Source organism: Eublepharis macularius, chromosome 4 (assembly GCF_028583425.1).
Source record: "Eublepharis macularius isolate TG4126 chromosome 4, MPM_Emac_v1.0, whole genome shotgun sequence".
Taxonomy (NCBI): Eukaryota; Metazoa; Chordata; class Lepidosauria; order Squamata; family Eublepharidae; genus Eublepharis; species Eublepharis macularius.
The window spans coordinates 101,586,420-101,599,405 of NC_072793.1; the positions used below are offsets into that span (position 1 = coordinate 101,586,420).

At 41.9% G+C, this 12,986-nt stretch overlaps 1 protein-coding gene across 1 annotated transcript in view; it reads right to left on the reverse strand.

Moving 5' to 3' along the window:
* Positions 1-301: 301 nt before the first annotated feature.
* Positions 302-12,986, reverse strand: part of DNAH1 (dynein axonemal heavy chain 1) — a 295,393-nt gene continuing 282,708 nt past the window's right edge. Inside the window, exons 73-80 of the mRNA XM_054976957.1 lie at positions 12,639-12,818; positions 8,720-8,896; positions 7,252-7,422; positions 5,115-5,245; positions 3,229-3,373; positions 2,653-2,859; positions 2,152-2,386; positions 302-1,264 (exon numbers count right to left, since the gene is read on the reverse strand). Coding sequence (XP_054832932.1) covers positions 1,143-1,264; positions 2,152-2,386; positions 2,653-2,859; positions 3,229-3,373; positions 5,115-5,245; positions 7,252-7,422; positions 8,720-8,896; positions 12,639-12,818 — 1,368 coding nt within the window. The 3' untranslated portion in view covers positions 302-1,142. The remainder of the gene's footprint in view (positions 1,265-2,151; positions 2,387-2,652; positions 2,860-3,228; positions 3,374-5,114; positions 5,246-7,251; positions 7,423-8,719; positions 8,897-12,638; positions 12,819-12,986) is intronic.

The following is a 12,986-nucleotide window of genomic DNA, read 5'->3' on the forward strand; positions in this document are numbered from 1 at the left end:
ACCTCAGTGGGTTGCCAGCACAGGGGGCAACTCCTGGCAGGAGGTGGTGCCCCTGGTACCACATGCGCACACGCAAAGTGTGTGGATGCTTCTGGGACCACGCAATAATGTCACTTTGGGTCAGCTGGAACAAGGGTGGTCACATGGCCGATGGCCCTGCCCCCTGATCTCCAGACAGAGGGGAGTTTAGATTGCCTTCCGTGCCGCTCCAGCAGTGTGTAGGGCGATCTAAACTCCCCTCTGTCTGGAGATCAGGAGGCGGAGCCACTGGCCATGTGATCATTTACAAGAGGTGTTGGAACTCTGTTCCACCGCGTTCCAGCTGAAAAAAAGCCCTGGTTAACATATAGTAAATGCTTTTGGTTTCTCTAGAGAAATGCTTACACAGTTATTTATTGTTTTAAGCCTTGATATTCACTTTACACTCCCGCAGTAGACCTGGTACCCTTGAAGGCTCACCAGCATAGCATCTTAACAGCTGACATGGTTCAGACAATAGAAGCATAGTGAGGTAATACTAATTTTAATATTCATGTTACCTTAAATAAATTTGATTCACCCAGTCAGTCCACCATTATTCCCTGTGAAGGACTGGGAGTGGGGTGGCTGGAGTATTTTTTTTCAACCTAAGGTCACTAAAATTACAGTGGAGCTTATTTTGCAAGTCCAACCAAGAACCCATTGGGATTGGCTGGGAGTACTCTGTACTCCTTCCTTATAAGGATATGATTGGAAAGGAGATATACTATTGTCCAGGAAATCAGAAGAGTCAGAGGGAAGGCGGTTGTGATTCCCAAGCACCCAGACTAGCATTACCATTTCTGAGTATCACACAGTAACCTCAAAACATTTAATTTTGTGTTTTCTTTCCAGTTTAGGAATTTCATAATGCACACCTCTATTATATAGAGCTGAGAAACTGGATGTCACCTTGTAGCACAGTCCATAGGATCAGTCAAGAACACTCATTAACAGCACTTCACAGTCATCTGTGCAATTAAAATTGTTAGTGTAGTAAAAAGTCTGTTTCATAAAACAAAATAGTGTTATTCTAATCAACTGAGCTTCTTTTTGGGTAAAAATTCATCGGAGGTTTGCAGAGGTTCATAGCTGCAGGAACAAGTTCATGTCTGTTTTAGTACCTAGAAGTCCAAGGCACAGATCAAGGCAACACCTCGTTTGATCCAGTGCCTCTGAGGTTTGGAAGTAGGAATTTCAACAGCAATCACATAATTGGTAGAATGACCGGTTGTTGACAGCGTCCCTATGATGGAAACAAAACCACAGTAGAGGGTGCCACATTACAGGAAAAATAAATCTACCAGTCTTTCTCTTGCATCTCAAAACAAGCATTTTTATACTGCTTTTTTTTTTTTTTTGCAAATGTTAGTTACAGTGAAAACAAAACCTCTCGTAAGAAAGTCAGGCAGTGGCTCCTGGGGTGTAGAAAGTAACAGTAGTTGCAGCAGATTGGAGCTAAATAATGGCAAGCAGGAAGAGGCTGGTTTTGGAAGCATCTAAAGAATAACCAGAAAGTGGACATGGCCCAGTATGAGGCTTAATCATGTCATATCACAGCTGCTCAAGTAACAAAATAAAGGGGCTGCAAACAGGAGGTAGCTGGGTTTTTATCAAACGTACAATGTCTGAGATGCCATTCTTAGTCCTAAGTACACTACTGTTAAATGTGGCTCAGTCAAAGTGAGTATTCTATGCAAAGAAAATAGAGTGGGAGCGTAATAGTTTTCAATCCAGTGACATCAAGGCCAGAAAAGGCTTCTGCTGAATAGGGGTCCAGCTACAGTATCCTGTAATGCTCACTTTCCTTCGTCATATACAGTAAAGTAGTTAAGCAAAATGAAGAGAAATGTCACAGACTTGTGGCTTTTAGGAGTGCAGAATATGGGATGACGCTGAACCACAGCATACAAAATACTTGTATCATCTCCCTTGCAAGAAAGAGGTAGCCCCTAGTGGTTCTGGAACAAGGTTTGCTTTTTATCTTGTGCTTCATGCTAAAATTAGGTCAAAGATGCAAAGAAAAAATTCTAATAACCAAACCCACCTATGGAACAATGGGGAAAAGTTCTATGAGTGCCCTGGTCAAGTTTTGGGAGGTATAGTGAAGGTTTCAATTAAATAAATGTTTACCTGCACGAGTGAGTGTCTTATAGATGGGACACAGATAGATGCCCTTGCTTGGAGGCTTGCGGTTGGGTACAGGAACCAACCAAATGACTGCCATTTCTGTGTATAGCTCCTTAGGACGTGACTCTGTGAGCTGAAAGTACAAAGGGTCCCACCGAGCCCCCTCCAGAAATAAGCCATAGATGTAACATCCCTCAGCAGGGCGTGCGGTTATTTCATGCACAGACTCATTCATTACCTAAATTGAGAGGGGGAAAGAGTTGGCTTTCATGAAAAACAAACCATGGTTTGGAGCAATATTAAAAACTACAGGATTGTACTGTATTCATTAAGTTACACCTGTGTGAAATGCATGCTAGTGGTGGTGGGTAGCAACAGTTCAGGTTAACACAGGACCGGCATCCGGTAACCTCAAGACATGGTATATACATTCTTCTTTACAACGGTTAGAGCTTATAGAGAACATTAGTTGCTTTAGCTGTCAATATAAGCTGTCTCACTAACCTTAAAATCAAAAGAGATGGTATCTATGGATATGACAGACTTCCTGGCAAAATTCTGTAAGGTCCCTGTTAAAAAGGCCTGGGGGAAGAAAAAGCCACTGATCCAAAACACGGGAGGAATCCCTTTATCAATCCACTTCTTCAGGAAATCGATGCGTAGCAACAGGTCACTTACCCAAGAAGCCAAGGGCTTTAGGGAGGGGTATGCCTATGAGAGAGGACAAACACGACGGCACTCTTGAGAGACTGGCCTTAAAAAAGGTAAAAGTAATACAAAGGATGATTCTAATGCAAACTGAAACTAACTTTAGCTGCTAAGTGAGTGCATAGCTCAGAATTCACAACCACAGATTTCTAAAACACAGCCAAGAGCCAGTCATTCTAGGTTGACTGTACTGCCATTGTACCACTGAGGAGTTTCAGTATGACTTGATGCTATTCCAGAAAGGACTGATCAGCCACAATAGCCAGCTTAAGTATCTCTGTATGTAAAAACAGACCAAGCCTATATTATCCTTGCAATATAGCTTGATAAACACCTCAACTTTGAAATGAATTGCTCCTGAAACAGTAGTACCTTGCTATTCCACATCTCTGGGACAATGTTGTTGTACAAGCTATTGGCCATCAACTCCAGCTGTGATGACATCACCACTAGTCCTTTCAGCGCCTTCAGAAGATCTTTCAAGGACTCGGCAATTACTTCTAGCAAACGATTGTACCTATGCAAAAAGAATGCCAAAGTAGACTGACATTAATTTTGACAGCTTCCCATAAATTCCTTTTAAGTCTTCGTACACCGGAACAGCTGTTAAAACCTAGAGATATTTTACTCACTTTTGCTGAAGGCTGCTTGATAACAGCTCAAGTAATGTATGTGGTCTTAATATGGAAGTCACACTACGTCTGAATCTTTGGACTGCTATTCACCTGTAACTAAGTATGTATGTTGATAACTAAATATTAGATACCTTTGAAACAAAACTCCATACTGCAGATATGCATTATGGTTTTCAGAAAAGTTTTAAGTAATTCCATTGGATCACTTCATTTTTTTTTAGTACTGTCCAAACCAATTCAACCCTCTGCAGAGTTAATCGATGCGTTTAGACTGGAGTAACTGCAGACGATTGCACGGTTAGTGGAGCACTCCAAAAACAGGAGTTATAGGCAAGCCGAACTATCCACACTGTCTCATACATTCTGAAGTATATCTATCACTATACGGTTGTGAGAGCAAGATTCAGGTCCAGTGGCACCTTAAAGACCAACTAGATTACCAGGGTATGAGCTTTCATGAGTCAGCGTTCACTTTGTATGCTGTTAACCTTCAGACTGGATTGAAAGATTAAAATCTTCGTCATGTGTTGTTTTAGTACATGAGAGTGGTGGTGGAGAGTGCCCTCAAGTCAAAGCTGACTAATAGTGACCTTTGGTGGGGTTTTAATGGAAAGAGACTAACAGAAGTGGTTTGCCAGTGCCTCTCTCTGCAACCGTGGTCTTTGTTGGAGGTCTCCCATCCAATCACTAACCAAGGCTGACCCTGCTTAGCTTCTGAGATCTGATGAGATCAGGGTCACCTAACCTAATGTTAATACCAGGCCTTAACAAAGAATGTTGTCCTTTTTGCATCTTTGCATCTTCTTGAATTGCAGCCAAAGCTGTAAGTGTTGTGTGTGTGTCTGTGGGAGGGGGGGGTCCATTGCTGTAGGACAAATTTCTTCAGTTAAGAAAGGGTTTGATCTTCCAGAAAACTTGTGTTACCATAAAGGAGGGTGACTTGATTATTTCCTCTTCAGGCTGTTGGGAGGGGGGGTTTGACCCTCCCCAAGGGGGCAACATATATGTGTATGGAAATTTGGGGCTGCAGTAGAAGTGGGGGGAGTGAGGAATTTGCACTCTGTTAATGGGAATCCCTTCTGCCAGTGGAGATTTTCCATGGGACCCAAGCCCCTGGATTCTTATAAATAGCATACTCCTTTATGAAGGACTTGTTTCTAATATCTCATACAAACTGTATATTTGATAGAAACTAGGTGACTAACAAAATCAGAAGCTCCTAAGAGTATCCATGCACTGCAAGAGGCTCAGGGCCTTCTTGAATGGCAAAAGAGATGTGGATCAGCAGTGCCCTTCTTAGTCAACAAAAATACTGGCTTAACGGTTCATTGTGCCCAGTTCCTTTCCCTGGCAGTTGATGCTTTATTGGTATTAATGTACTAGTTTGGAGAATGTGACAGGCAGAGATATAACCGGTATTAAGAGCTGGGGCAAAGTAAAATAAAACGAGTCCAGTGGCACCTGATAGTCTTTAGCAAAATTTATTCCAGCAAAAATGATGTATGTCAGAGCTCACTTCATCAGATATGATGAAGTCATGTTAATCCATGTTTTATTTTGCTGCTGTGGATTAACATGGCTACCCATCTGGAATTATCATCCAAGTTAAAGTAACCACTATACCTGATCACCTCCTGTATTAAAACTGTATTCATGGACTCCTCATACAGCACAGGGTATTTCAGCATCACTTCCTGTAAGTTGATGGGTTGAGGTACCTTCTCCAATATGTCTTTTGAGGATTCCTCCACAAGCTACAAAATGGATGGAAAGGAGAAAAAAAAAGCTGTTTGGAGGTAGAGAGGTTCAGAGATGGCTTATTATTTAATTGGATGACAGAAGAGAGACCTTTGTCCAAGTGGAAGTTAATTACTTTCTAGTATAAGCTCCCTACTTACTTTTAGAATTTAATTACAATTGTGCTTTGGGGCTTACTTGAAGGCTATTTTGCCTTCCCCTCACTCTCCAGCAATAACACTTCAAGACATTTGGTATTTGAACTTGTTATAAGAAGCCTCATACAGTGGGAAAAATCTAGAGCCAGGGATATAAATACTCCACATTAAAAAAATAACACCATAAATTCTGCTCCAAAAAAGGATGGATTCTGTCCTATGTATAAATTACGCTATGGTCAAATTTGCACAATTATCTGCAATTTAGTCATGACAAAGAGCTGCGCAGAAAGCATTGGAAACGTTTTCCCGCTGGTATCTGAAATTTTTTAGCAGGCATTGACTATGTGTTTTTGAGCATATTTTTATAGCCATAAGGGCTAGAAACATGTTTGCTTTAAATGACAACTGAATTCTGTATCCTATATCATATTATGTGCTCCCCTCTCCCCCATGTCTACATTCTTGAGGAACTGTGGCATATACTAGGGGTGTGTGCCAAGAGAGATTTGGTTATTATTTCAGATCCATGACACAAGGGGAGAAACTTTATGGTGATTGCTGATTTTCAGGGAGGACAGTACCAGTTCAGGAATCAAATCCACGTTTTAGGGGGAGGGGTCTGGTATTTTGGGACCATTATTTCCAATGGGGAACTAATTCAAGGATTTGGAACAGGTTTTTAAAGATAATGGCACAAAATTTGCATAGAACACAGCTCTCAGTGTAATCTAAAGACCTCTAGATTTCAAACAGAATGGACAAAGAATATTCTCTACACTGCTTCCTATAGGAGAAAAACAGCACTGGCCACCACCACATTTAAAAAATTCTGTCGGCATCCATTTTTAGAAAGCAATCTTACAATAATAATTTAAACAAAAATAGAGCACATGTTTTGTGATTGCCTGTGATGAATCAATCATAGGATTGCTATGAGATACATGTCTTCATACTGGGCATTCACTGTAAGGGTAGTAATTAGTACTGCTCCTATTTAAGGAATCCCTGGAGAAGGAGGAGGACAAGGCAGTGAAGGGCTGGAGCATGAGAGTCTGAGGGCTAAGCCACATATCTTTATGAGTTGTCTCCAGATTTACTGCTTTGATCAGGGTCACATATCAGCTCCAAGAACTTTGTTTAAAAGCCTATCATAGAAGTTGATTTTGCTGACAGGTGGCATAGATGGAGGAGGGGGTTCTTCTTCCTGATCCTAGCCTTTTCCCTGATCTTAAAGAACTACCAGAAGAAAACGATTTGCATAAATTTGGAGCTGTACATGCAGTAGTCTCAGCACTCACAGCTTGGCACAGACTCTTTCACAGAAATTCCTTCTCTGAGGCTTGTGTCCAAAGGTGATTGATTGCCTGGGAGTACTCACTTCCCGATCCCTTGCAAGGATCTGATTGAAAGGGAGAAATGCCACTGCCTGGAAACTTCGGGAATCCAAGAAAAACAAGATGTTGATGGATTTTACGGGGTGTTTTACATAATTTCTAAGAATTCCAGATTTGTTTGGTGTTCTTGAAAATCATGGTAGCAAAACTGCAATTTTTGTATGTATTTTCAGCTTGGGAATTTCAGGCTGAACGTACATTGTTCCTGAATGTTTGACACTGAGAGATCTCTGTCTTTCGGTGCTACACCTCTGAAGATGCCCGTCACAGCTGCTGGCGAAACGTCAGGAACTACAATGCCAAGACCATGGCCATACAGCCCGGAAAATCCACAACAACCATTGAACGTACAGCCTTTTCAGCTTGGGAATTTCGAACCTAATATACACACAACCCTGTCTAAAATGGAATATCTAGATAAAGAGAGAACTGATGTGGAAAAGCCATTCAAGCAATGGGTTTACAAACCTCTTCCCTGCTTCGCCCTCCTGCAGTTGATGTTTTGGGCTGAAGTTGAATAATGGCCCCAAGCAACGCAAAGGTCTCATTCTGAGCAAAGGTGATGTTAGCATTGTCATGCAAACCAAATATCTCAGGCATGTCATTGAGGGGGAGGCTCTTGATGTATTGAATGTATCCCTGCAGAAAAATCAACATGCAGCACAATGAGGAGGAGTATCTTTTATAAAGACCCCAACTGTAGAGAAACGAGAAAGAAAAGGGAGAAAATCCAGTGACAGCACAGTACTCTTTCTAATTGGCTTCTTGACCTAACCTATCTCAGTAGTATTACCTGAGTTATATATTCACAAGCGGGGGACTTGTGGTGGGGAGCTCTCATCCTTTCTCCCCAGCATGGCAATATTGGCTCCCACTGTCCCAGTCCCTTGCCTGGCTGCTTACAGCACAGCTGCCTCTGCCTGCCCAGCACATGCAGTGGCTCCTGTGCCTCCTCTCCCACCCATCTTTTTCAAAATTGTGGCAGAGATCTCATGACTTGAGGTTACAAGGTCAGTCTTTCCTCCCAAACATTAAAAAAAAATTCTTTTGTTTTTTTCCTGCAAACCTAGGCTTTTCATTCCCTCCCCTCCCCCCAGGTCTATAGGAAAATACCTCTTTCAGAATTTTCTCCGAAATGGGGATGAAAAGTGTCTTACAACCAGGGCTTTTTTCTGGGAAAAGAGGTGGTGGAACTCAGTGGGTTGCCCTCGGAAAAAATGGTCACATGGCCAGTGGCCCCGCCCCCTCACCTCCAGACAGAGGGGAGTTTAGATTGGCGGTGCGGAGGGCAATCAAAACTCCCCTCTGTCTGGAGATCAGGGGGCAGGGCCACCGGCCATGTGATCATTTTCAAGAGGTTCTGGAACTCTGTTCCACCGCGTTCCTACTGAAAAAAAGCCCTGCTTACAACATTGTTCTCCCTTCCTTCCTTTTTTCCTTACAGCAACAACTTTGTAAGGTGAGTTAGGCTGAGAGTGATTTGCCCAGGATCACCCAGTGAACTTCCATGAAAGAGTGGGGATTTGAACCCTGATCTCCTACGTAGTTTGACATGCTAATTTTAAACCAAAATTAGTATTTTATAGTAGTTTATTGTCACAATCTGTCATAACTTTTTTTCAAGAAGAGCTTCACTTGAGAGAGAAATTAATAATTCAGACAGACTTCCAGAAACACAATTCACTTTTTGACCAGTTTGCTGAATGAGGCAGAGAAAAGGACATACAGGGGGCTTACTAAATGTTACGTTCTGTCAATCAGACATGGACAGTAAGTTCTTTGCTCACAACTCAGTTCCCAGGAGCACAGGGGCAGTGCATGTCTGATTGACATAACTTAGGGAGGTCACAAGAAAAATGTAGTATGGAGTAAAGTCCTAGGAGCCAAGGTTTTTCCTATGGGGCAGTATATTTGTCTTCTATTTTGTTCAACTTACATTAAGGTCATAAGTGGTATTAATCTGTTTATAGATACCAGATTCTGAATAACAAAACTCTGGAATTAGAACATTTGGATTGTAGAAATCTTCTAAAATATTCATAATGCAGCGTCTATCCCAATCGTCTGTAACTCGACCTCCATAGTTAATCTCACCAGCTGTGTATTTCAGAACCTGCAATAGACCAGAAAGTAGAAATGACAGCAAAGATTTTGATTTGGATCCAAATATTTCTGTACATCCACAGAAGATTTTCTAGTTCCCAATTTTTGTTTGCAGCCCTCTGCACTCCCCATCCCAAAAAATTATGCACAATATGGTGGTGTGTGTGTGTGAGTAAAATCCACCATCCTCATGCATGCAGAAGAACAAGGGTTTTGGGGTCCAAGCCCTTATCTCTATGTTGATCTCTACTTTCCACAACTCTTCCCTTTTTTTGGTCCAGATATGACAGAAAGGTGACAAACATAAACCCACATTGGTCCAACTCAGCTACTCCAAGATGCATTTCAAATGTTAGATCCTTTGACAGAGAATCAAGGGCAGATCTCATTGAACTCAAGAAAACAACCACTGCATTTAAACAATTACAACAACAGGAACTCTTCTGAGGACAAAACTGTAATCACAAACTCTCCAATTCAACCGTCACATATATTTAAAGTGCAAGTGCTCAAAGCAAAAATAGTACTCTAAATATCATTTCATCATAAATATCAGTATCACTTGCAATTTAAATATATGACTGTTGGATTGGAGAGTTTGTGATTAGTTTTGTCCTCCGAAGACTTCCTGCTGTTGTAATTTCCATTTTGGAATCCAGGACAGCCTTGTTTGTATACAGGATTTAAACAATTACAAGCAGGAAATCTACAAGGACTTGTCGGGGCATCTCATTTCCCCCTCCTCCACCATTTCTTCTTTCCCTTCCCTGAAAACCCTATTGCCTCTCCTTTTTTGCTTCTTTCTCTCCTTTCTGCCTACCAATCAATCTACTTTTTATTCTACTCTCACATCTGGGCTCCATCTTGATGGCAGCCATTACCACATGGAGCTAACAAAGGGCTGGAAGCCCAGACAAAGGCTCAGGTAATGGGTGACTGGAAGAATGCTACAATTTTATAACAGTAAAGAGCCTACCCTAGAATAACAATAGGGCATGTTTAGCCAAGGAACAGAGAATTGCGAGTAGGTACCTTTATTTTGTAACCTTGCTCGATCCATTGCTGTGATTATGTATGTGAACATTTTATTTAAATACAGTTCTTATTATTTTAAATGCTGGAAGTTTGTTCTACCTAATCACAAAAAGCCCCATATGAACATGTTACTGAAAGGGCACCATGGGAATAGAGGCAGTTGATCTCTAGATCCCTAGTAGTGCACAGGTGCAGTAAGCAATCCCTGGAAAGGCTAGTTGGAGGGAAAGCAGGAGATGGGGCTAGGTGGAGCAAGTTAATGGCAATGCAAATGCAGCGCTGGCCCCCTTAATGGAAAATGGTCTGATCAACCCCCTAAGGGCAATGAAAATACTCAGAAAAAAAGGACCCCTCCCCCAGGAGTTGGGTGGGATTGGGAATGCAGTGCGCTGCCAGACAGAGACCTAGGACAACCAGTGAGGATCTTGATCTCTCAGCAGATCCATTCAGTGGCATATACTGTAACAGTGTTTTAACCCCCAGAATATGTGTGCATTTAGATTTCCATTTTTTCCTGCAAACTGGAAAGGTTTGTCAAAAGATCTGTCTTCTCTGTACATGGCCCCTATCTCAGGATTTAAGTATCCACTAAAACGGTTATGTTGAGAATTAGAGCTCAAAAAATTCTCCCAAAAGTTTATGGCTAGATGAAGGCCCTTTATTTAGACCAGTCCTAATTAATCTGGTTCAAACATTTAACTAGTTTAAACTGAAGACACCTATAGTTCTTGTGGCCAGATGATCCTGAATCACAGAAGGAGAAAAGTGCAGTTGGTATGTATGTGTGTGTGTTATGTGCCATCAAGTCGTCTCCGACCTATGGCGACCCTATGAATGAAAGACCTCCAAAACATCCTATCATCAACAGACTTGCTCAGCTCTTGCAAACTGGAGGACGTGGCTTCTTTTATTGTCAAGCCATCTCATTTTAGGTCTTCCTCTCTTCTACTGCCTTCCACATTTCCTAGCTTTGTTGACTTTTCCAGAGAATCTCGTCTTATGATGTAACCAAAGTACAATATGTATTGTCGAAGGCTTTCACGGCCGGAGAACGATGGTTGTTGGGGGTTTTCCGGGCTGTATTGCCGTGGTCTTGGCATTGTAGTTCCTGACGTTTCGCCAGCAGCTGTGGCTGGCATCTTCAGAGGTGTAGCACCAAAAGACAGAGATCTCTCAGTGTCACAGTGTGGAAAAGATGTAGGTCATTTGTATCTACTCAGGAGGGGTGGGGTTGAGCTGAGTCATTCTGTAAGAGTTTCCCAGGGTGTGGAATGCTAATGGCGGGAGGCTTCACTGAGTCATTCTGTAAGAGTTTCCCAGGGTGTGGAATGCTAATGGTGGGAGGCTTCACTGTATCCTGAGGAGGTTCTTTTGCATATGGATTGGTGCTTGATGTGCTAATCTTCTCTGCAGGGCTATTGTCGGGTGTGGAGTGTTTTGTTGGCCTGGTGTTTTTCAGAACTGGAGCCCATGCTCTGTTCATTCTTAAGGTTTCTTCTTTCCTGTTGAAGTTTTGCTTATGCTTGTGAATTTCAATGGCTTCCCTGTGCAGTCTGACAAAGTAGTTGGAAGTGTTGTCCAGTATTTTGGTGTCCTGGAATAAGATACTGTGCCCTGTTTGAGTTAGGCTATGTTCAGCCACTGCTGATTTTTCAGGCTGTCCAAGTCTGCAGTGTCTTTCATGTTCTTTTATTCTTGTCTGGATGCTACGCTTTGTGGTCCCGATGTAAACTTGTCCACAGCTGCAGGGTATACGGTATACTCCTGCAGAGAACCTCCTCAGGATACAGTGAAGCCTCCCACCATTAGCATTCCACACCCTGGGAAACTCTTACAGAATGACTCAGTGAAGCCTCCCGCCATTAGCATTCCACACCCTGGGAAACTCTTACAGAATGACTCAGCTCAACCCCACCCCTCCTGAGTAGATACAAATGACCTACATCTTTTCCACACTGTGACACTGAGAGATCTCTGTCTTTTGGTGCTACACCTCTGAAGATGCCAGCCACAGCTGCTGGCGAAACGTCAGGAACTACAATGCCAAGACCACGGCAATACAGCCCGGAAAACCCCCAACAACCAAAGTACAATAGCCTCAGTTTTGTCATTTTAGCTTCTAGGGAAAATTTAGGCTTGATTTAATCTAGAACCCACTTATTTGTCTTCTTATTTGTCTTTACAGTAAATGATAATTGGTTAAGGCAGCATAATGTAAAGGTTGTATGTCTCGGTAGAAAGCCCAGCAGGAATTCAGTCAAGCTTTCATGAAACCTACTATACAAAATAATTTTTCAATAACTGAAGTAGAGAAATTCTCTGGTTTAGGGGACTTTTATTAGCAGGAGAATATGGATAGCAAAATAAAACAGATAAGATCCATGAACTGGGCAAATAGGTAGTTTCCCACAACATAAAGGAGACTTTTAAAATGGTTGTGTAAAATGTCATAATGTCCTATCCAAGCATATCAAGTATGGCCTGGTTATATTTTGTTGCATTACCTGGGTTACAAGCTTCCACTGCTTCTCTACAGAATACAGAAGAAATTAAGGCAAACGTTTTCATCCAAAGAGACTCAATTCCAAGCCATTTAAGAATGTACCAACTAAGATTGCAAGCATATTCTCACCACACCCCCAATATTAGGCCATTCCTTAGAGGCTCTATCTCTTTACACATATCTCCACAGTTCTCATTCCAACTATTCATCTTACTTTGTAGGGGATATCTTTATATTCATCCAGGAACATCTTCAGCTGGCTTATGCAAATGCGCAAATCTCCATCAGTGAACTCATAAGGAATATTGAAGCCCAATGGCCCAAACTTCCTCCTTTCCAGGGCATTCCCATGGAAAAGGCAAAGGGAGAAGAGCAATGACTTGAACTCAGAAATCTGTAAGGTACAGAATGTATTAATACATACAGCATGTCTACTCAGGTGTACCTGATCCCAAATATGTTCACGTTGGTTCTAAATATCACAAGCTAAAGTGTTAAAATAATGAGTTTAGGTTTAAATTTCATGCTTTCAGGACTGAAATGGTAAGTGAATCTTGCCTGC